Source organism: Scyliorhinus torazame, chromosome 3 (genome assembly GCF_047496885.1).
Source record: "Scyliorhinus torazame isolate Kashiwa2021f chromosome 3, sScyTor2.1, whole genome shotgun sequence".
Taxonomy (NCBI): Eukaryota; Metazoa; Chordata; class Chondrichthyes; order Carcharhiniformes; family Scyliorhinidae; genus Scyliorhinus; species Scyliorhinus torazame.
Window position 1 is genome coordinate 348,774,093 of NC_092709.1, and position 23,530 is coordinate 348,797,622.

Consider the following 23,530-nt stretch of genomic DNA (forward strand, 5'->3'; position numbering starts at 1 on the left):
CTTTGTGTCATCGGCAAACTTACTAATCCACCGTTCCACTTCCTCATCCAAGTCATTTATAAAAAACACAAAGAGCAGAGGTCCCAGAACAGATTCTTGCGGGACACCACTGGTCATCGACCTCCAGGCAGAATACTTTCCATCCACTACCACTCGCTGTCTTCTTTCGGCCAGCCAATTCTGTATCCAGACAGCCAAATTTCCCTGTATCCCATGCCCCCTAACTTTCTGAATGAGCCTACCATGGGGAACCTTATCAAATGCCTTACTGAAATCCATATACACCACATCCACTGCCTGACCTTCATCAATGTGTCTCGTCACATCCTCAAAGAATTCAATGAGGTTTGTGAGGCATGACCTGCCTCTCACAAAGCCATGCTGACTATCTTTAATCAAACTATGTTTTTCTAAATAATCATAAATCCTATCTCTCAAAATCCTTTCCAATATTTTGCTCACCACAGACGTAAGACTGATGGGTCTGTAATTCCCAAGGATTTCCCTATTCCCTATCTTGAATAGGGGAACAACATTCGCCTCCCTCCAATCATCCGGTACTACTCCAGTGGAGAGTGAGGACGCAAAGATCATCGCCAATGGCGCAGCAATCTCCCCCCTCGCTTCCCGTAGTAACCTTGGGTATATCCCGTCAGGCCCAGGGGACTTACCTATCCTGATGCTTTTCAAAATCTCCAGCACATCCTCCTTCTTAATATAACCTGTTCGAGTCTATTAACCTGGTTCACACTGTTCTCATGGGCAACAAGGGTCCTCTCTCTAGTGAATACTGAAGCAAAATATTCATTTAGGGCCTCCCCCATCTCTTCAGACTCTAGGCACAAGTTCCCTCCACTATCCCTGATCGGCCCTACTCTCACTCTGATCATCCTCTTATTTCTCACATAAGTGTAGAAAGCCTTGGGGTTTTCCCTAATCCTTCCCACCAGGGCTTTTTCATGCCTCCTTCTAGCTCTCCTCAGTCCATTTGTGAATTCCTTCCTGGCTACCTTGTAACCCTCTAGAGCCGAGTCAGATCCTTGCTTCCTCAACCTTACGTAAGCTTCCTTCTTCCTCTTGACTAGAAGCTCCACTTCTCTTGTCATCCAAGGCTCCTTCACCTTACCATTCCTTCCTCGTCTCAGTGGGACAAAACAATTCAGCACTCGCAGCAAGTGCTCCTTAAACAACCCCCACATTACTGTTGTGCATTTCCCCAAGAACAGTATGTTCAGAGAGACCTGAAAAGTTTCTGTCAACAACTCCGCAAACGCTTCCTTCCATTTCTCAGCAATCTAGGTGCATCCCATCTGGACCTGGTGACTTCTCTACCTGGACTGCTGCCAGTCTTTTTAGCACCCTTTCTTGATCTCTCACTATACTGCTCAGTTGCTCAACACCCACATTTTCAACCATGCCATTGTCACCATCTTCGAATTTGGTAAAGACAGAAGTAAAGAGCTCATTTAGTACCACTGCCATACCCTGCGCTTCAGTGAGCCGTTTACCCTGCTTGTCCCTTATGGGCCCCACTCTGTCCTTAACTAATCTTTTACCATTGATATGATTGAAGAACATTTTACTGTATGTTTTAGCACAATCCTTTCCTCATGCCTCTTATCCTTTCTTATTCCAGCCTTAGCCTCTCTCTTGCATTTGACATATACTTCCTGATTTCTATTGTTATTATTATTCCAGCATGCATCATATGCCCCTTTTTTCTTCCTTATTTTATCATCAATATCCTTTGTACTCTAGCTTTGAATACCCCATATTTATTTATCATGGGTATGTATCAGGGGCTGGTTTAGCACAGTGGGCTAAACACTGGCTTGTAATGCAGAACAAGGCCAGCAGCGCGGGTTCAATTCCCGTACCGGCCTCCCTGAACAGGTGCCCTGAACAGCAACAACTATTATCTAGCTTGCACCCTATTCATCTCTCCAATTGAAAGTCTCCAATTTTTCATCCACTGCTTTATCCACCGAAATGTGTTTCCAATCAACCTGCTCCAGTTCAACTTTTAGATCCCTAAAATTTGCCCTTTTCTAGTCTCGGATCTGATTTTTATCCTTTTCCAACTTAATATTGAATCGTATTATATTATGATCGCTAGTTCCCAACTGCTCCCCCACTCTGACGTTCTCCAGCAGCCGTGCCTCATTTCCTAGGACCAGAACCAGCACAGCTTGCTCCCTGGTAGGACTGGAAATGTACTGCCCCAGAAAGTTTTCCTGCACACACTGCAGGAATTTCTCCCCTCCTGTGCTCCACACTCTACCCTTTTCCCACTCTACCCTGGGGTAATTGAAATCACCCACTATCACAGCCCTGCTTGCCCTGCAGGTTTCCATATTCTGCCTACAAATTCTCTCTTCCACTTCCTCCCCGCTATTTGGAGGTCAATAATAAATACTAAACAAGGTCGCTGCTCATTCCTGCTTCTCACCCCAACCATAGAGATTCTAATTCAGGAACTGCATCTCGTTCAAGGACTATGATACTAACTTTGACCAAGACTGCTGCACCTCCTCCCTTTTTACCCACCATGTTTCTACTAAAAAACCTAATAACCCAGGGTATTAAGTATCCACTCCTGTTCTGGCTTGAACCACGTTTCTATCAATGCTACTATGTCATAGGCCCGAGAGAAATTTCTGCTTCCAGTTCCCCAGTTTTGTTCACTACACTCCGTGCATTTACATACATACAATTTAACCCTTCCATTGTCTCTTTCTTGCCCTATGGGAGGTGACCATTTCTTTGTTCACTGTCAACACTCAAGCCTTCCCACACTTATTTCCCCTATTCTCCATCTTCTCTCTGTTGCCCTCACTGGAACTGCTAAATGGGCCCTAACAACATTCTGGTAATAATACAGAAGACTTGTGTGCCAGAACTAGCCACAATCCTAGCCAAGTGGTTCTAGTACAGCTACAACATTGGCATCTATTACCTGACTGTGAAATATTGTCCAGAGATGTCCTATCCACAAGATGCAGAATAAATCCAGTCCGATCAGTCCCATCAGTCTACTCTCAATCGGCAAAATGGTGGAAATTGTCACCAATAGTGCTATCGAGTAGCATTTACTCACCAATAGTGCTATCGAGTAGCATTTACTCACCAATAGTGCTATCGAGTAGCATTTACTCACCAATAGTGCTATCGAGTAGCATTTACTCACCAATAGGCTGCTCATCAAATCTCAGTTTGGGTTCCACCAGCGCCACTCAGGTCAAGACCTCATTGGAGTCTTGATCCAAACGTGACAGGAGAGCTGATTTCCAGAGGCGAGATATGAGTGACTGCCCTTGGCATCAAGACTGTTTGACCCAATGTGGCATCATGGAGCCCTGGAAACATTGAAATCATAGTAGTCAGGATTCTTCGGATGGTGGAGTTTCCCGACCCACCACACAAAGAGTCCATGGAGAGTGCCCGCTTGCCAATGCAAGGCTGCTCCACTGCCATTTAACACTACGCCAACTGGCTGGAGGTGAGACTTGCACATGGGAGGAAGTCCAGCTTCAGAGAGCTGCTGGCCTATCAGATTGGCTGGTAGCTCTCTGGTCCTCGCAGTGCCAGAAGCTGCAGTGGAAGGTCTGGGCCTACTATCAGTCACCTGAGTCTACGTTCCAGGACCAGATAATAGTAGGAGTCTCAGCGTAGGTATGGGAGGTGAGGCCTAGGAGGAGGATAGGTGGGGGAAGAGGGGAATGTTGTTGGAGAGCCCAAGGGGGAGAGGGGGAGAGAGCAGTGAGGGAAGACCTTGTGGAGTTTTGTTTTACATTTCCAAAGGAGGTGCCACCCCCTTCCCACCAGAGGCCTGAGGAGGGTCATTTTCCAGGCAACTCCCCCCCCCCCCCCACGATTCACTTAAACCACTCCCTGTGATAACGGGTCCCACCACATTAATACATTTTGGATGAAGCGGTTTCTTTTGAATCCTCGAGTGGATTTCTTCAGCCGCTTGATTAATGACCTTCTCTCCGTCATAAGGTCAGTAGTGGTGATCTTCGCTGATGATGACCCAATGTTCAGCTGCATTCACAAGTCCGCAGATGATGTAGCTGTCCATACCCACATTCAGAAACAAAAACAGAAAATGCTGGAAAAGCTCAGCAGGTCTGGCAGCCTCTGTGGAGAGAGAAACTGAGTGAACGTTTCAAGTCCAGTTTGGCCCTTCCTTTGGAAGGGCAGCACGGTAGCACAAGTGGATAGCACAGTGGCTTCACAGCGCCAGGGTCCCAGGTTCGATTCTCCGCTGGGACACTGTCTGTGCGGAGTCTGCACGTTCTCCCCGTGTTTGCGTGGGTTTCCTCCGGGTGCTCCAGTTTCCTCCCACAGTCCAAAGACGTGCAAGTTGGCCATGATAAATTGCCCTTAGTGGCCAAAAAGGTTAGATGGGGTTATTGGGTTACAGGGACAGGGGGGGAAGTGAGGGCTTAAGTGGGTCGGTGCAGACTCGATGGGCCGAATGGCCTCCTTCTACACTGTATGTTCTATGTTCTATATTCAAAGTCTTTGTATTTAGACTTTCCGTTCGAGTTTCCAGCCGGTGGATTCAAAAACATCTCATTTGATGAAAAATAAACATGCTTTCCTGAAAAAGTGTCTGGTCAGCAGCGAGTTCCGTGCTGAACTGCACCTGAAATCAATTTGATCCAGGAGGCAGCATGACACTAACGCAGCCGGGAGCAGAGTGATCGCACATCATGACACTGGCATCTCAAAATGGGCCTTGACATCATTTTTTCCCATGTTTCCTTGCCAGCCACTAACTTCGCTCACCAGGAGAAGCACAAAAATTCCAACGAAAGAAATTTATATATTTTAGGTAAAAAACTAAAGGGAAATTACAATCCAGGTGCCACAACAGAAGGTGTATTCACTAATCTGATAACTCATATAAGGTTGCACAGCCAAAACTGTGCCTGTTTTGGAAACATGAATCCTTTCAAGTGGAACAGATTAAAATATTGAGAGTTTTTCTTTTTATAGTAATGAACATGTTTATTGATGCAACTGTTTACAGTGATAACATACCCAAGCTGGCATGGTCACGCTAAAGACTCATTAACCAAGCTGGGTTTGAGGTAATGAGCTCCATAATGACTTGTTTAACAGCCATTTGTTTGGTTCAATTTGACCTCATTCAAATAATTTGAAAAAGGTGGTGTTCCACAAGGGCCAGGGCCAAGACCATGGTTGACATTTATATGAACACTTTGGACTCAGGAATTGAGAGTACAATTTTTAAATTGGGAACGACATTAAATTGGTGACGTGGAGTGTGACAAAATGCAGGAAAAGATGAATAAACTTGCAGAGTGGAATGCAGAATTGGAAATTTAGGTTTGATGCAATTACACGTGAGGTAGTTCATTTTAGCAAGAAAAATGTAGGTCGCATACTCCTTGGAAATTGTACCTAAATGAGGAAGCAAAGAGATTGAGGAGTGCAGCACATAAAATACTGAAAGTAACAATGCGGGTTCATAAGGCCATAAAAGAGCAAACAAAGAAATGGGATTCCTTTCTAAAGGAATAGAATTGAAGAGAAGTTATGCTAAATTTGTGTAGATTCTTGGTTCGACCACACTGGAAGACGTGTGAACAATTCTGGTCTCTGTGTTATATTCCCTTACCTTGTTTGTCCTCCGCAAATCTCAGTTCTCCAGGTTGAATTCCATGTTTCATATCATTTCCCCTGACCTATCCATTGATACCTTCCTTCAGTCTACAGCTTTCATCCACATTGTCAACCACACAGCCAATTGTAGTATCATCGGCAAAAAATAAAATATCAATATGTACCATCACCAGCAAAGGACCCTTACTGGAAGTAGCTTTCCAGTCACAAAAGCAACTGTCAACCGTAACCCTTTAGTCCTGCTGCTCATAGAATCTCTACAGTGCAAGAGGAGGCCATTCAGCCCATTGAGTCTGCACTGACCCTCTGAAAGAGCACTCCACTCAGGCCCAATGCCCTGCCCTACCCCGCAACCCCACCTAACCTTTCGACACAAAGAGGCAATTTATCATGGCCAATCCACCTAACCTGCACATCTTTGGACTGTGGGAGGAAACCGGAGCACCCGGAGGAGACCCACGAGAATGTGCAAACTCCACACAGTCACCTGAGGTTGGAATCTAATCCGGGTCCCTCGCGCTGTGAGGCAGCAGTGCTAACCACTGTGCCACCGTGCTGCTTGAGCTCACTTTGGATCTAACTTGCCACTCTCCCTTTGGATATAATGAGCTTTGAACTTTCTGATCCATCTTCCATGTGAGACCTAGCAAGCAGTCATGCGAAAATCTGTGTAGGCTACATTAACCACCCTACCTTCATTGACCCTCCTTCATGAAAAATCCAATCAAATTAGTCAGACACAGCCTTCCCTGGATAGAGTGGACGTGGAGAGGATGTTTCCACTTGTAGGAAAAACTAGAACCCGAGGACACCATCTCAGACTAAAGGGACGATCCTTTAAAACAGAGATGAGGAGGAATTTCTTCAGCCAAAGGGTGGGGAATCTGTGGAACTCTTTGCCGCAGAAGGCTGTGGAGGCCAAATCACTGAGTGTCTTTAAGACAGAGATAGATAAGTTCTTGATTAATAAGGGGATCAGGGGTTCTGGGGAGAACGCAGGAGAATGGGGATGAGAAAATATCAGCCATGATTGAACGGCGGAGCAGACTCGATGGGCCGAGTGGCCTAATTCTGCTCCTATGTCTCATGGTCCTTGCCAGTTTAATTTCTCCAATCTGTATGACGATTAAAGTTGCCCACAATAATTGCTGTACTACTCGGACCTACAGCATAACTACTGTTAGGGGATTTATAGACTAACGTCCACCAGGGACTTCTTCCCTTTGTTATTTCTTATCCATTCGACGTTTCGATCGTCCTCGCCAAGATCATTTCTCACTCATCCTTTCTGTAAACCCAGCTCCTCACCTCCTTTACCTTTCTTCCTACCTTTCCGAAATTTCAAGTACCTTTGAATATTCAGTTCCTGACCTTCGTCACCTTGCAATCATATCTCTGTAATGGTTATCAGAGCATACCCATTTCTTTCTATTTGTGCCATCAATTGACCTATTTTGTTGCGAATGTTGCATGCATTCAGGTAAAGAGCTTTTGTCTTTTTACTATTTTTCCTCTTCTCTGACTCTATTCATTCTTGTGTTGTAAGCTCTGTCCCTCCCTGTCACACTGCGATTATCATTACCTGTCCTGCCCCCTGCACTTTCTCTTTATTTCCCTAAATTCCCCCTCACTTCGAGCCTCACCCCAGCTAGTTAATTTGAAGCCCTTTCTACAGCCGTAATTATTTGACTCCCTGGAACACTAGTCCCAGGTGGTTCAAGTGAATCCAGTCCCAAATGATACGGCTCTCTCTTTCCTCAGTGCTGGGGCCAGTGTCCCTTGAGTTGAAACCCATTTCTCCCGCACCAACCTTTGAACCATGCATTCAACTCTCTTTTTCACCCTGTGCCAGTTTGTTCGTGGCTCAGTTAGTTATCCAAGATTACCCGTGTGATTCTGCATTTTAATTCAGCCTCCAGCTGTTCATAATCCCTCAGCGGAACCCTCCCTCAGTCTGAGGTCATTGATACCTCTGCAGACCTCTCTCATTCCAGATGCTTTTCTAGCAGCGAGGAGATGTCCTTAACCCTGATACTGGGTAGGCAATACAGCCTTCAGGCCGGCTACAGAGAACAGTATCTATCCCCTAACTGTACACTTTGCAAACTGCATTTCTTCTTACTCCCACAATTTAAATGGCCCTAGGTACCACAGTGCTCAAGTCAGTGTTCACCTCCCTGTAACCTCTGCTCTTGTCCATGCAAGAACTTCCCAGCTGTTAAGGCCTAAGACATAGGACAAAAGTAGGCCATACAGCCCATTGAGTCTGCTCCTTTATTCAATGAGAGCTGGATAGGTGCAACGGTTGAGGCTCCCCCAATACTACCTGCCTCACTCGTCGGGCACGATTTAACGGCCTCGTCATGCCCGACTTGGTGTCAGGACAGGGCCGTTGAATCTCCCAAGAGGCCTCTCGCAAGATTGGCGATGTTTGAAACGTCACCAAGATTCAACCGAACATCGCGCGACGTCGCAACCTGGATTTCGACCTCACTGGATCTCGGCTCATTGAAATAAGCATCTGCAGGATTCTCCGGTGCCCGGAACCGAACTGCCCCACCTGGGAGACTGCGCTAGTGCGTCATTTGGTACTGGAACACACAAACGTGGACCAGGTGTAACTGCACGTGGGGGGGGGGGTGTCTCCTAGCCAATTGGTGATCTCTGGATGGTTGGGGATGGGGCAGAATCGCCACCTGGCTCTCCCTCTGGCACGCAGCCACCTTGGTATTGCCAGCCTGGCACCTTGGCACTGCCGCCACGCAGTGCCAGGGTGCCCAGGCAGCACTGCCAAGGGTCGGGGACTGAGGGAGACCATGCCCACCAAATGAGGGGATGAGAGGAGTATGTAGGATTAGGGGATGAAGTGCGGATATGAAGGGGCCTCATAAGGGTTGGGGGGGTTCCTGAAAGGGGGGGACCTGAAAAGGGAGGAGGGCCTGAAAGGGGGGATGGGGAGCCACAAAAGGTGGGCCCCCAGCAACCCCAAAGCAAGCCCTCAATCTGGGGGAGGGGTAATGTCCATGTGTGCAGGGCGTGACATTGTCCAAGTGTGGAGTGTATGGGCGACCCTCAAACTCACGTAGTGATCAGGGCAGCCTTTCAAAATGGAGGCCTAATCTCTGAGGAGCCAGTCTCGCCCCCCCAGGTGGTCGGCCTCCGGGCAGGGTGGCACTCTGGCACTGGTGCCACCTGGGCCAGTCAGGTGCCTGCCAGACACTGCCAGTGTACCCAACTGGCATTGACAGGCTGGTAGAGACACTGGGTGGGGGGCTTGGTGGGGAGGTGGTGGCGTTCCCTGCCGAGGCCCGGAATCGCAACAGAGTGCCGTGAGATAGTGAGGTCATTCCCGGCTGCACCCGCCCAGAACGGATTCTGATTCTGCTTGGTTAGATCGTGCCCTAAGCGTGGGTGCATAGCGGTGTGAATTTCACCCAAAAAGCCCGGGTGGGTGGGGGGGGGGGGAAACACCCTCCAAACTTGCCGATAATGAGACTCAGAAATTCTTTGGTTGTATTCCACATCATCTCACCCTGACCTGAAAATGTGAAGAGTTTAATTTAAGGGGTGTGACTACCTCCTGGAACACAGGTCTCTTCCTTACTCTCCCAACCAATCCCCGCCACGGTGTGAAGCTCAGATACTACCTTATCACCTCCGAGTGGCAGACACTTACAGCAGATATGGTTGTTAATAATAATCGCTTATTGTCACAAGTAGGCTTCAATGAAGTTACTGTGAAAAGCCCCTAGTCGCCACATTCCGGCACCTATTCGGGGAGGCCGGTACAGGAATTCAACCCGCGCTGCTGGCATTGTTCTGCATTGCAAGCCAGCTGTTTAGCCCACTGTGCTGATGTCCAACACATCCCACATGCTACAGCTGCAACATACCACCTGCCCTGCCAACCCTGTTGTATTTTGTTTAACTAATTAGGTGCTTAAAATCTCTTAATTGCCCATTTATAGCTTATAATCTAGGTAATAACCTTGTTTAATTTATTAAATTTAGGTATATGCTTTACTGCCTCTACTGTAACTTGGTTCACAGACCTAATTTGAAACAATTTGTTTAAATTTATGTTTTACTTGTCAAACAGCACCAATTAGCCCCACCTTACCGAGCTCCCACACTTGCGAAATTCCCTTGCACTTGGTAAAATCGCCATTCAGGCGAAGCTGCTCTGTGCTAATACTTATTATTAATTCACTGACTGTTTTATGTACCCCAGATGAAATACTTGAATTCCCGGCTCTTAGTTTAAACTAATGCCCTTGTTCAGAGAGAAAATAGAAAGGGGGGAAAAAAGAGAGAAGTTAGGGTTAGGGTTAGGTTAACCCTAACCCTAACCAACTAATCTCTTACCTGCTTTCCTGTGGTGTCACACTTTGATTTCTTCTGAACCCATGATTCAAACTCGGCTGGCCTGCCCCCAAAGGAGCTCTATCTATATCCTGCTTCGATCCTGTTCAGCTCCCAAGCCTCATGGTCTGAGCCTCTTAGAACATAGAAAATACAGCACTGAACAGGCCCTTCGGCCCACGATGTTGTGCCGAACGTTTGTCCTAGATTAAGAACAAATCAGTCTACACCCCAGCATTCTACCATAATCCATGTACCTCTCCAATGTTTCCGACTCAACTACTTCCACAGGCAGTGCATTCCATGCCCCACTACTCTCTGGGTAAAGAACCTACTCTGATATCCCTCCTATATCTTCCACCTTTCACCTTAAATTGATGTCCCCTTGTAACGGTTTGTTCCACTTGGGGAAAAAGTCTCTGACTGTCTACACTATCTATTCCCCTGATCATCTTATAAACCTCTATCAAGTCGCCCCTCATCCTGCTCCGTTCTATAGAACATAGAAACTCTTCTTCCGCCATTCTTCATATCCTGCTCCCACTCAGCTCCCGCTCTTCCTGTTCTCAGGCCTTTATTGGAATTTGTTCAGTCAATGGCTTTGTGCCATGCGAATACAGCCTCTGATTGGCAGCTCTCTAGGGAAGGTCTTCCTGTTCCTGAGCGGTGGAACTGCTGCTCCCAGCCAACTAATCACCATAGCTGCAGGGCGGCCGGTTTCCCCCTCTGCATGCTCCCCCGCCTCACCGACCTTTTAACCAGGGTTTGGGGGGCGGTGGGGGGTATTTGGAAACCTGCACCTCATATAATTCAGCCCTTGGTATAGTCTGCATAAGCTGAACATCACAGATAATGCTCCTACAACTGACAAGGTCAATTGCTCTTCAGGCTTCTCGACAACAGCACAGGCTCAGAACATTGGTCTCTCCATCTGTCCTTAATCTTCATCCTCCTGCATGTGTTCAAGCTGACTCTTACCAATGTTGACGACTGTGAGACAAGGAAATGCCGTTTCGAATTTGATGTGAATCCATTTCTTCCCGGCATTCCAGGAAAACGCACTTCCAATTAGAATGGGAAGTTATATGCAATAATTAGTAGCTTAATTGTGGCAGAGCACCCTTAATTAGGACCGTCTGATGACTGATTTGTGACCTGTTCTGAGAGTAAAGCATGCAGGGAGTTCACACATCATTTTCCTATCAGTCATTGCAGCACTTCAAATTGCTTTTGGCAAGGCAGCAATTAAAAGGCTTCTTCTTCTGTCTCTCAGTAATTTAACAAGGTTTTTTTTGGTCTTTCCATTTCTAATTTTCTTCCCTCTTCCTGAAGGTCCTTGACTAGTGCTGGGGTTACCAGAAGCAGGCACGAGGACGCAGGCAGGCGACTGAATCGTAGCAACAGGCCATTCAGTCGCTTGTCCCCGTCATATAGGAAAAGGGAGAGGCCATTCAAGCCCTCAGATCTGTTATGTAGAAACAAGAGGAGGCCATTCAGCCCATCGAATCACAGCAGTTTTTCAATGCAGAAGGGGCCATTCAGCCCATCTTTTCAGTACCAGCTCTCAGAGTGAGTCATTTACATGGTGCCATTGTCCCGCCTTCTCCTTGCAATTGTTCCTTTTCTAATAACAGTCTAATTCTCTTTTGAATGCTTCAGTTGAACCTACTTCTACCACAATCTGTCAGTGCATTCCCGACTTTAACTACTTTCTGCTTCATTTTTTTTCATATTGTTTTTGCTTATTTTGCAAATTACTTTAAATCTGTGCTGGTATTGTTCTTCATCCTTTCAGAGTGAGGACACTGTCTCCCTATCTACACTGTCCTGATCTCTCATGATTTTGAATACCTCTATCAAATCTCCTCTCGACATTCTCTTCTGAAAGGAAAACAGTCCAAACTTCTCCAGCCTACAACGTAACTCTAATCCTTCATCCCTGAAACCATTCTCGTGAATCTTTTCTGCGCTCTCTTCACACCTTCACATTTTTTTCTGAAGAGTGGCACAAAGAACTGGGCATAGTATGCCACCTGAGGCCGAACTAGTGTCTTATACAAGTTCAAACACAGCGTCTTGGCCATTTGGCCCATTAGTCTGCACCAAGCCTCTGAAAGAGCACCCTCCCTAGGCCTGTTCCCCTGCCCTATCCCTGTGACCTGACCTAAACTAAGGGACACCAATGGGCAATTTAGCATGGCCAATCCAGCTAACCTGCACATCTTTGGACTGTGGGAGGAAACCGGAGCACCCGGAGGTGGAATTGAACCCAAGTCCCTGGCACTGTGAGGCGGCAGTGTCACCTTGCCGCCGCCAACACCTGCTCCTTGCTCTTGTACTTTCTGCCCCAATGAATAAAGCCAATGGCTCTATGTTTTTTAAATCACTCTCTCAACTTGCCTGCCACCTTCAATGATCTAAATGTCTGCCCTGTACAACAAGGCCTTGGCCATTAATGTATATCAGAAAACCTGATCCCTGGGGAATTCCTTTACAAACCTTTGTCCAGCCGGAGAAACATCCATGAACCATTACTCTCTGTTTCCTGCCATTCGGTAAATTTCTAATCAAGTTTTTATTTTATTATTTTATGGGATGGGGCAACACTGGAAAGGCCAGCATTTATTACCCATCCCTAACTGCCCTTGAAAAGGTGGTGGTGAACTGGCCTTCTTGAACATCTGAGGTCGCTTTGGTGCAGGTACAGCGACAGTGCTGTGAGGGAGGAAGTACCAGGATTTTGACCCAGCAACCATGAAGGAACGATGAAATATTTCATCTGAATGAAAGAATGTGCAAACTCCACACGGACAGTGACCCAGGGCCGGGATTCAAACCCGGGTCCTCAGCGCCGTAGGCAGCAGTGCTAACCCACTGCGCCACCCTGCTGCCCTCCCACTTTCCTTAATTAATGCACATTTGTTCATGCGATTATTAATTTTGTCTTAAATTATTGTTTCTGGATACAAGACATTCTTGTACCCACAACATCTTTGTCAATCTGTCCTTAGCTCCAACTTATCCCCAACCTTCTGTTCTGCCCCGCCTCCTCCACCCTTCTCCAACTATATAATTCACAACATTTCTATCTCTTTTCAGTTCTTCAGAAGAGTCATAGGGATGCAGAATGTTAAATGTGTTTCTCTCTCCTCAGATGCTGCCAGACCTGCTGAGTTTATCCAGCATTTTGTGTTTTTATTTCAGATTTCCAGCATCTACAGTATTTTGCTTTTATTTCCTCACCTATCTTGGTGTCATCAGCAAAGTTAGCGACCACTCACTCGCTCCCAGGCCAGGTATAAATCAATAAATTAACAACAATTAGAACAGTTTCTCCCGGTCTACACTGTCCAGACCCCTCATGGTTTTCAACACCTCGATCATATCTCTCAACCTCCTGTTCGTCGAGGAGAACCACGTCCTAACTTCTCCAATCTAGCAACGTAACTGAAGTTCGCCATCCCTGGAAGCACTTTCATGAATTATTCCGCACTCTGTCTAATGCCATCAAATCTTTCCTTATGTGGGACACCCAGAAATGGACACAATTCTCGAGTTAAGTCCAATCCAGTGTTTTAGACTGCTTTAACATTATTTCCTTGCTTTTGTACCCTCTGTCCTTATTGATAAACCCCTGGGGACTGTGTGCTTTGTTAATCACACTATCAACTTGTCCTGTCACCTTCAATGATTTATGCACATATACACTTAGATCCCTTTGCTCCTGCACCTCCTTCAGAGATGTATCTTTTATTTTGTAGTTTCTTTATAAATTTAGAGTACCCAATTCATTTTTTCCAATTTAGGGGCAATTTAGCGTGGCCAATCCACCTAACCTGCACATCTTTTTTTGGGTTGTGGGGGCTAAATCCACGCAGACACGGGGAGAATGTGCAAAGTCCACACGGACAGTGACCCAGAGCCGGGATCGAGCCTGGGACCTCGGTGCCGTGAGGCAGCAGTGCTAACCCACTGCGCTACCGTGCTTATTTTGCATTTTCTATGTGTTCTTCCTGCCGTGTCAATCGCTTCACACTTCTCTGCATTAAATTCCATCTGCCATTTGTCCATTAATTCCGCCAACCTGTCTACATCCTTTTGAGGTTCTACTCTATCCTCCTCACAGCTCACTTACAAGTTCCGTGTTGACGGCAGATTTTGAAATTGTGCCCCATACACCAAGCTCGCGGCCATTAATATATCAGGAAAAGCAGCGGTTCATCGATGAAGGAGCCAATGTAAGGTCGCTAAATTTGCTGATGGCATTTGGATGGGGACGAGAGTATGTTGTGAAGATGACATAAGGGACGGGATTTACCGGCTCTTCACTCCGGCGGGAAATTCCAAACCCACGCCGAACACAGGTTTCCCAGTGACAAGGGATGCTGTGACCGGAACATCCCGTTGACAACGGCGACCCCCTTCTGCGCCCAGAAAATGTGGCAGTGTTGTCGGTAAATCCCACCCCAAGGAGTCTGCAAAAAGAAAGACAGAGGTTAAGTGGCTGGAAAATTTGGCAGATAGAGGATAATGTGGGAAAATGTGAACTTATCCACTTTGGCAGGAAAAATAGAAAAGCAGAGGATGATTTAAATCGCGAGAGATTGCAGAATTCAGTGATACAGAGGGATCTGGCAGGGCCGGTGCTTGAATTCCAAAAGATTAGTATGCAGGAACAGCAAGTGATTAGGAAGGAGCAGGAACAGGCCATTCGGCCCCTCGGGCCTACTCGCCACAGAACTGGATCTTAGCCTATCTTCTACCTCAATGCCATTTTCCGGCTCTATCCCCAAATCCCTTGATTTGTTTTAAATAACTTGAACCTGTTCATCTCTGTCTTGAACATACGTAATGACTAGGTATTTGTATGGAACACATAAATAGGGAAATTATGCTGCAGGATGTTAGTCAGACCACATAGAATCTTAGAATTTACAGTGCAGAAGGAGACCACTCGGCCCATCGAGTCTGCACCGGCCCCTGGAAAGAACACCCTACCCAAGCCCACACCTCCACCCTATCCCCGTAACCCAGTAACCCCACCTAACCTTTTGGACACGAAGGAGCAATTTATCATGGCCAATCCACCAAACCCGCACATCTTTGGACTGTGGGAGGAAACCGGAGCACCCGGAGGAAACCCACGCAGACACGGGGAGAACGTGCAGACTCCACACACACAGTGACCCGATCCGGAATCGAACCTGGGACCCTGGAGATGTGAGGCGGCAGTGCTAACCACTGTGCCACCGTGCCACGGGGAGAATGTGCACACTCCACATGGACAGTGACCCAGAGCCGGGATCGGAACCGGGTCCTAGGCACCGTGAGGTAGCAATGCGCCAGCATGCCACTCTGGTCATTGGATGAGATGAATTTTTCGTCGATAAGGGAGACAAAGGTTATGGGGCAGATGGCACAATGGAGTTGAGAACACAATCAGTTCAGCCACGATCTTATTGATTGGTGGAGCAGGCTCGAAGGGCCAAATAGCCAACTCCTGCTCCTAAGTCCAATTTCCCATGTTTCCCGGTGAATTCTCTATTGAGGAACATTCACTTAGTTGAGCTTCTTTGGGTCCGATACTTCATTAGGAATTTGTGCTTACAGGAGAGAAGAGGACACAATTGGAGAAAATAGACAACATTCATACCTAAGCAGTTGAGGATGACAAGGACGGTACTTACCTATCTATCTTTCTGCACAGAACATGGATGCTGAAAGCACATCCGAGACTGGCTCTTCCTGTACATAGCCTCGTATGCCTTGCAGCATTTGCATTCGCACTGCCTGTCGCCATCAGCCTCTTCCCACAGATGTCTCAGGTCAGTGAATATAAACAATTTAGATAGAGAACGTTTTCTGAAATACCATTCAGGTAGCTACCGTTCTTAACCTCCTTGGGATATGAACATTGTTATGTGAATATGTGAATATTCTGTATCTGTACTATATCTATCCTGGAAATGATGGGGCAGTGTAGAGGGAGCTTTACTCTGTATCTAACCCCGTGCTGTACCTGTCCTGGGAGTGTTTGATGGGGACAGTGTAGAGGAACTTTACTCTGTATCTAACCCCGTGCTTTACCTGTCCTGGGAGTGTTTGATGGGGACAGTGTCGAGGGAGCTTTACTCTGTATCTAACCCCGTGCTGTACCTGTCCTGGGAGTGTTTGATGGGGACAGTGTAGAGGGAGCTTTACTCTGTATCTAACCCCGTGCTGTACCTGTCCTGGGAGTGTTTGATGGGGACAGTGTAGAGGGAGCTTTACTCTGTATCTAACCCCGTGCTGTACCTGTCCTGGGAGTGTTTGATGGGGACAGTGTAGAGGAACTTTACTCTGTATCTAACCCCGTGCTGTACCTGTCCTGGGAGTGTTTGATGGGGACAGTGTCGAGGGAGCTTTACTCTGTATCTAACCCCGTGCTGTACCTGTCCTGGGAGTGTTTGATGGGGACAGTGTAGAGGGAGCTTTACTCTGTATCTAACCCCGTGCTGTACCTGTCCTGGGAGTGTTTGATGGGGACAGTGTAGAGGGAGCTTTACTCTGTATCTAACCCCGTGCTGTACCTGTCCTGGGAGTGTTTGATGGGGACAGTGTAGAGGGAGCTTTACTCTGTATCTAACCCCGTGCTGTACCTGTCCTGGGAGTGTTTGATGAGGACAGTGTAGAGGGAGCTTTACTCTGTATCTAACCCCGTGCTGTATCTGTCCTGGGATGTTTGATGGGGACAGTGTAGAGGGAGCTTTACTCTGTATCTAACCCCGTGCTGTACCTGTCCTGGGAGTGTTTAATGGGGACAGTGTAGAGGGAGCTTTACTCTGTATCTAACCCCGCGCTGTACCTGTCCTGGGAGTGTTTGATGGGGACAGTGTAGAGGGAGCTTTACTCTGTATCTAACCCCGCGCTGTACCTGTCCTGGGAGTGTTTGATGGGGACAGTGTAGAGGGAGCTTTACTCTGTATCTAACCCCGTGCTGTACCTGTCCTGGGAGTGTTTAATGGGGACAGTGTAGAGGGAGCTTTACTCTGTATCTAACCCCGTGCTGTACCTGTCCTGGGAGTGTTTAATGGGGACAGTGTAGAGGGAGCTTTACTCTGTATCTAACCCCGCGCTGTACCTGTCCTGGGAGTGTTTGATGGGGACAGTGTAGAGGGAGCTTTACTCTGTATCTAACCCCGTGCTGTACCTGTCCTGAGAGTGTTTAATGGGGACAGTGTAGAGGGAGCTTTATTCTGTATCTAACCCGGTGCTGTACCTGTCCTGGGAGTGTTTGATGGGGACAGTAGAGAGGGAGCTTTACTCTGTATCTAACCCCGCGCTGTACCTGTCCTGGGAGTGTTTAATGGGGACAGTGTAGAGGGAGCTTTACTCTGTATCTAACGCCGTGCTGTACCTGTCCTGGGAGTGTTTGATGGGGACAGTGTAGAGGAACTTTACTCTGTATCTAGCCCGTGGTGTACCTGTCCTGGGAGTGTTTGATGGGACAGTGTAGAGGGAGGTTTACTCTGTATCTAACGCCGTGCTGTACCTGTCCTGGGAGTGTTTGATGGGGACAGTGTAGAGGGAGCTTTACTCTGTATCTAGCCCGTGCTGTACCTGTCCTGGGAGTGTTTGATGGGACAGTGTAGAGGGAGGTTTACTCTGTATCTAACGCCGTGCTGTACCTGTCCTGGGAGTGTTTGATGGGGACAGTTTAGAGGGAGCTTTACTCTGTATCTAACCCCGTGCTGTACCTGTCCTGGGAGTGTTTGATGGGGACAGTGTAGAGGGAGCTTTATTCTGTATCTAGCCCGTGCTGTACCTGTCCTGGGAGTGTTTAACGGACAGTGTAGAGGGAGCTTTACTCTGTATCTAACGCCGTGCTGTACCTGTCCTGGGAATGTTTGATGGGACAGTGTAGAGGGAGCTTTACTCTGTATCTAACCCCGTGCTGTACCTGTCCTGGGAGTGTTTGATGGGACAATGTAGAGGGAACTTTACTCTGTATCTAACCCCGTGCTGTACCTGTCCTGGGAGTGTTTGATGGGACAATGTAGAGGGAATTTTACTCTGTATCTAACCCCGTGCTGTACCTGTCCTGGGAGTGTTTGATGGGACAGTGTAGAGGTAGCTTTACTCTGTATCTAACCCCGTGCTGTACCTTGCCTGGGAGTGTTTGATGGGACAGTGTAGAGGGAGCTTTACTCTGTATCTAACCCCGTACTGTACCTGTCCTGGGAGTGTTTGATGGGACAGTGTAGAGGTAGCTTTACTCTGTATCTAACCCCGTGCTGTACCTGTCCTGGGAGTGTTTGATGGGGACAGTGTAGAGGGAGCTTTACTCTGTATCCAACCCCGTGCTGTGCCTGTCCTGGGAGTGTTTGATGGGATATTGGATGCTCAAAATGAAATTGTCACCTGTCCGCACTACTAATAGTCCTCACTTTGAAGAACTTAATATTCAGGCAAAGGAAATATTGAACTTAAGTTTCACACTGCTGCCATCTCAGAAATTTGTCTCGAGATCCTGCTGTATTTCTGTACTTTTTAAAAGTTCACACAAGATATGCAGTTTAAAAAAAACATCTCTTTGGTGGTTGAAGCTGTTTCTATCTGGAACAGCTGTTACAGAGAAAAAACAGCAACCAACAGCATTCACAGGCCCAAGGAGGGCTTCCTGATGAAGAGACACTTCAGAATACAGTTTATTCACCCTTTGGCCTTTCCTTCACACCCAGACACTACCCACAGGGGAAACCGAACGTTTGCCAAGTAAGATTTTGACAAGCAGGAAATCGCTTTCTCAAATAAAGGACCCGTAAAATAAAGGCGCAGCTCTTTAGCAACGCACCTTTTAAAGTATTCTTTGTCTTTGGTGGGGTGTTGCCAGCCCAGCCGGGGCGAGGGGGGGGGGGGGGGGGGTGAGCGGTGACAGAGGGAGAGGAGAAGAAAGAGGACTGGGAAGGTGGAGGTGGTATGGAGGCAGGGAGAACGATCATCATCACTGCTGAATTTGGGGCAGGCAGCGTGCCAAGCGTACACACGCCTCAAAGGTGCCTTATTTGAAAAGTATGAGAAAGGGAACTGGAGCAAAACAAACGAGAAATTCTGGTTTGCAGAATCCTCATGGTTTTTTTTTAATTCCATTTATTCCGGGACATGGGCTTTGCTGGCAAGGGCAAGCCCATCTCTAATTGATCAGCGCTGTGAGTAGCAGCATTCTAACCCAGCAAAAGTGATTGAACAGCGAAATTAGCCCAAGACAGGATGGTGTTTGTTACACGGAGGGGAACGGTCAGGCCTTGCTGCTCCCGCCTGGTCCTTCTAGGTCGTAGAGGCCGCCGGTTTTGGAGAATGTGACAGTTTAGTCCACTGCTCTGGACCGGTACAACCACCTGGGATGGTGTCAAACGGTCGCCAGAGGAACCCGCAACCCGATCATTATTTTTTTTCCACTGCGCATTTAATCCTCTCTTGAACTCTTGCAAGTCCTGCAGAGACCAGCCACCCTCCTGTACCTTGTCCAACTGGCTTCTTTTGCAACGCTGAGCAATGACATCTGTATTTATTGTGGAGTAATGATAGTGCTGTGCTTGTGTCACTGACCACAGAATGTGAGTTCAAAGCCCTTGATATCAGTCTGAGTCTTTGCATTCAATTTAGAAATCTGGAAATAAAAGAGCTTTGGCAGTAAAAGTCACCACCAAGCTGTAGGATTGTTGTAAAAACACAACAGGTTCACAATTTCCTTTTAGGAAAGGGAGTCTACCGTACCTGCTCTGCCCTGTGTGTAACTTCAGTTCCACACCAATATAGTTGACCCTGAAGTTATTCTGCTAAGTGGGATAGAATAAGGCATCCATGAGGTCCTGGTGCCCTCTGCAGCAGCTAAATTGTAACTAATGCCATTGACATACCCCGACTCCTCCATCACCTTCATGCCAAATCACCAGCTCTGGTTTAATGAGGAGTGGAAAAAAGCATGCCAGTAGCAGCAAAAGAAACCATTAAAATATGGTGGCAATCTTGGGAAGGCACCGGACAGGCTAGCAAAGAGCAGCATAAGTCAAGCAGGACTTTCACTGATCCTGTACCCAACAAAACATGTTTTTTCATAGAATCATAGAATTTACAGTGCAGAAGGGGGCCATTCGGCCCATCGAGTCTGCACCGGCTCTTCGAAAGAGCACCCTACCCAAGCTCCACACCTCCACCCTATTCCCACAACCCAGTAACCCCACCCACACTAAGGGCAATTTGGACACTAAGGGCAATTTATCATGGCCAGTCCACCTAACCTGCACATCTTTGGACTGTGGGAGGAAACCGGAGCACCCGGAGGAAACCCACGCAGACACGGGGAGGACGTGCAGACTCCGCACAGACAGTGACCCAAGCCGGGAATCGAACCTGGGACCCTGGAGCTGCAAAGCAATTAGTGCTAACCACCATGCTACCGTGCTGCCCACTAAAGTCTTGCCACACCCAGTTGTGACTGTGGATGAACAATTCAGCGGCATTCCGTGGCGAGGTTCCACAACCACTCCCATTCCCAGTGACGGCCTTGAATATCACTCGGAGGCTGAAGGGGATTTGGTTCCATTTGGCAGCTCTGCACCTCAGATGCAGGTCGAACAAAAAAATGTAAAGTGCCTTCCTGCAGGTGGTGGTTGGAATGAACATGACTGGCATCTTTTTATTACACCTCACCAGACCTCAAAAAGGTCAAAGGAAAGCTTGATCCCAGCCAGGAAGGGAAATATAGTTCGATCCCAAGACCAGGAACCAGCAGAAGACCCAGCACATGGATACATTGTGCAAGAAATTATCCGGCTACCAAAGGGTGCTTAGGCTGGCCAATTTTATTATGATTTATTTTTTACATTCGTTCTCAGGACTTCGCTGGCTAGACCCGCGTATATTCCCCATCCTTACTTGCCCCCGAGAAGGTGGCAGTGCGCTCCCCTTTTACATGGTGCAGTCTTTGCGGTGAAAGTGTTCCCACGGTGCTGTTAGGGTGGGAGTTGCAGGGCCCTGACCCAGAGATGATGAAGTAATATACGTTTAAGTCAGGAAGGGGTATGACCCGCAGGGAAATTTGGAGATGGTGGGGTCTACGCATCCATGTGCTGCTTTGGTACTTTTAGGTGATAGAGGTTGAGGGTTTGGAATATACTATTGAAGCTTTGGCTAGTTGCTGTCGTTCATCCTGTAGGTGGTACGTGCTGCAGCCTGACTTCGGGGGAGGAAACATTAGATGCGGACACCCGGCCAAGTGGGCCTGCTTGTCCCTGAGTGCTGTTGAGTTTTTTGAGTGTTACAAGTGCTGCACCGATCGAGCTGACTTATGGAATGGAAGTCTTTCTGCTGGTTTTAATTGCATATGATGTGCTCTTGGGGCAACTACAGGGGGAAACCTTTGTGAGATTGGTGATTGGGGCCCTAGATTTGGAATGTAGCTAAAGGATCAATGTTAAGGCAGCTATCTCATTCGCAGAATAAGGGGAGTTTTACTTTCCAGCATATATTGACCAACAGCATGCTCCCAATGAGAGAGGCTCCTTTGAAAGAGTCAGGGGGACCTGAGGAAAAGCATTTATTAGCGCTGGTTCAGCGATCCACTTTCCCTTAATTTCCAACCAGCGCCAACACAAGTTTCCCTTTCATACTGCCGACTTGCGCAGCCCCTTCATACCAGCACCAAAGAAGCTCACTCGCCAGAATGGTAAAGGTATATTCACAACACCGGATGCACAAGGTTTAAGCGCAGAGTTGTTCCGATGCTGTCAGTCTCCAAATGCATCACGCAGTATAAATGGTGCAATCCAAATGCAAGACACTGGGTTATACTGTCACTGGAAGCATGTGTACAGTATAAACAGGTTATTAGATCCATTCACCCACAATTATAACCTTGATCGACAATTACTGAGAATGAGTTATTCACTTAGCATAAATCAGTGGTGCTAATTTTTCCGGGGGAAATTTTCTTTTTTTGTGTCATTTTTCCCTGTAATCCAGGCTAGGTGATGAACAAATGGTGCTTTGGTCCCAGCTGGGGTTGGTGTAGGAAGCCAGCTAGGACCTGTGGAGCTGGAGGCATTGTCAAGCTTCGGAGCGAGAGACACCGCTGATAGGGAAGCAGATGCCTTGTTTGTCGCTGCTGATCACTTCTCTCCCCTCATCGGGAAAGGTGTGAAGAGGAATGTGCAGGGGTATTGCTGGAGTTGGCACAGAGCCAGTTCCCTAATGATGCCTTAGGGGCTGGACACAGCACAGCTGAACTGCAGAGACGGAGATTGAAGCATATCAAAAGAAAATCCTGCAGAAAGCTCAATGCTTGTTGTTTATTCAAATTCCCATTGTTAATTCTTTGCTCATTTTTCACGAAAGGGGAAAAGTATTTTGTGCTTCATTCAGGGAATATTCTGTATTCGTACTTGAGGTTTTGGACAGCTGGTGTGATTTTATTCTGCCCTTCTGGGTGCTTTGGTCTCACCAAGCGTCAGTTTGGCTCGATGGTAGCACTGGCCTGTGAGTTAGCGGGTCATCAGTTCAGGCTCCATTCCAGGGGCTGTCGTTCTAGTGTGGCACTGAGGGAGGGCTGCATTGCCAGTCGTGCCATCCTTTGCAGATAGTTCGGGTGGATGTTAAAGGCCACATGCCAATCCTCAAGGAAGGGCAGGGAGTTGTCCAGGTGGCCTGCCCAATGTTCCTTCCTCACCCTAAACCGCTGGAAAGCTATTTGCTGGCCATTCATCCTGGAGTTTTGCGGGATCTTACTGTGCACAAAGGGGCTGCTGTTTTTAATCAACATAACATCAATGGCTGTGCATAACATTTTGTGATGCTTTTGAAAGACACTCATGAGGAGCATTATAATAGAAGTTTTTTAAAAATAGTTTCAGTGCCTTGATGGAAAGATCATGTACATAATCCTCTGTAAATTACATAATCTTTATTATTGTCACAAGTAGGCTTGCATTAACACTGCAATGAAGTTACTGTGAAAAGCCCCTAGTCGCCATACTCCGGCGCCTGTTCGGGTACACCGAGGGAGAATTCAGAATGTCCAATTCGCCTAACAGCACGTCTTTCGGGACTTGTGGGAGGAAATCGGAGCACCCGGAGGAACCCCACGCAGACACGGGGAGAACGTGCAGACTCCGCACAGACAGTGACCCAGCAGGGAATCGAACCTGGGACCCCGGTGCTGTGAAGCAACAGTGCTAACCACTGTGCTACCCTGTCGCCCTTTTGCTCTGACTTATAAATATTTGAGCACAGGAAATTTCAGACATGCCAGCAGCCCTGTCTTGGGAACACTAACAAGCCATTCAGCCCTTCCAAACTGTTCTCATTGATCAGTTAAACTCAACTTCATTTCCCTGTCTTTGATCCCTCACCGAATCAAAATCTAGCAGTCTCAGAGTTGAAAGTTTCAATTGACCCCCAACAAGCATGGCCTTTTGAGGGAGGGAGTTCCAGATTTCCACCTCCCTTTACCTGAAAACGTAGGGGCTGTTTAGCA

The 23,530-nt window shown here is 47.4% G+C and overlaps 1 protein-coding gene across 2 annotated transcripts in view; it reads left to right on the top strand.

The window, feature by feature from the left end:
• sfxn5b (sideroflexin 5b) overlaps window positions 1-23,530 on the top strand; it is a 444,371-nt gene that overhangs the window by 281,681 nt on the left and 139,160 nt on the right. For both annotated transcript variants that reach the window (XM_072497745.1, XM_072497746.1), the window contains exon 13: window positions 15,725-15,842. In XM_072497745.1, coding sequence (XP_072353846.1) covers window positions 15,725-15,842 — 118 coding nt within the window. The remainder of the gene's footprint in view (window positions 1-15,724; window positions 15,843-23,530) is intronic.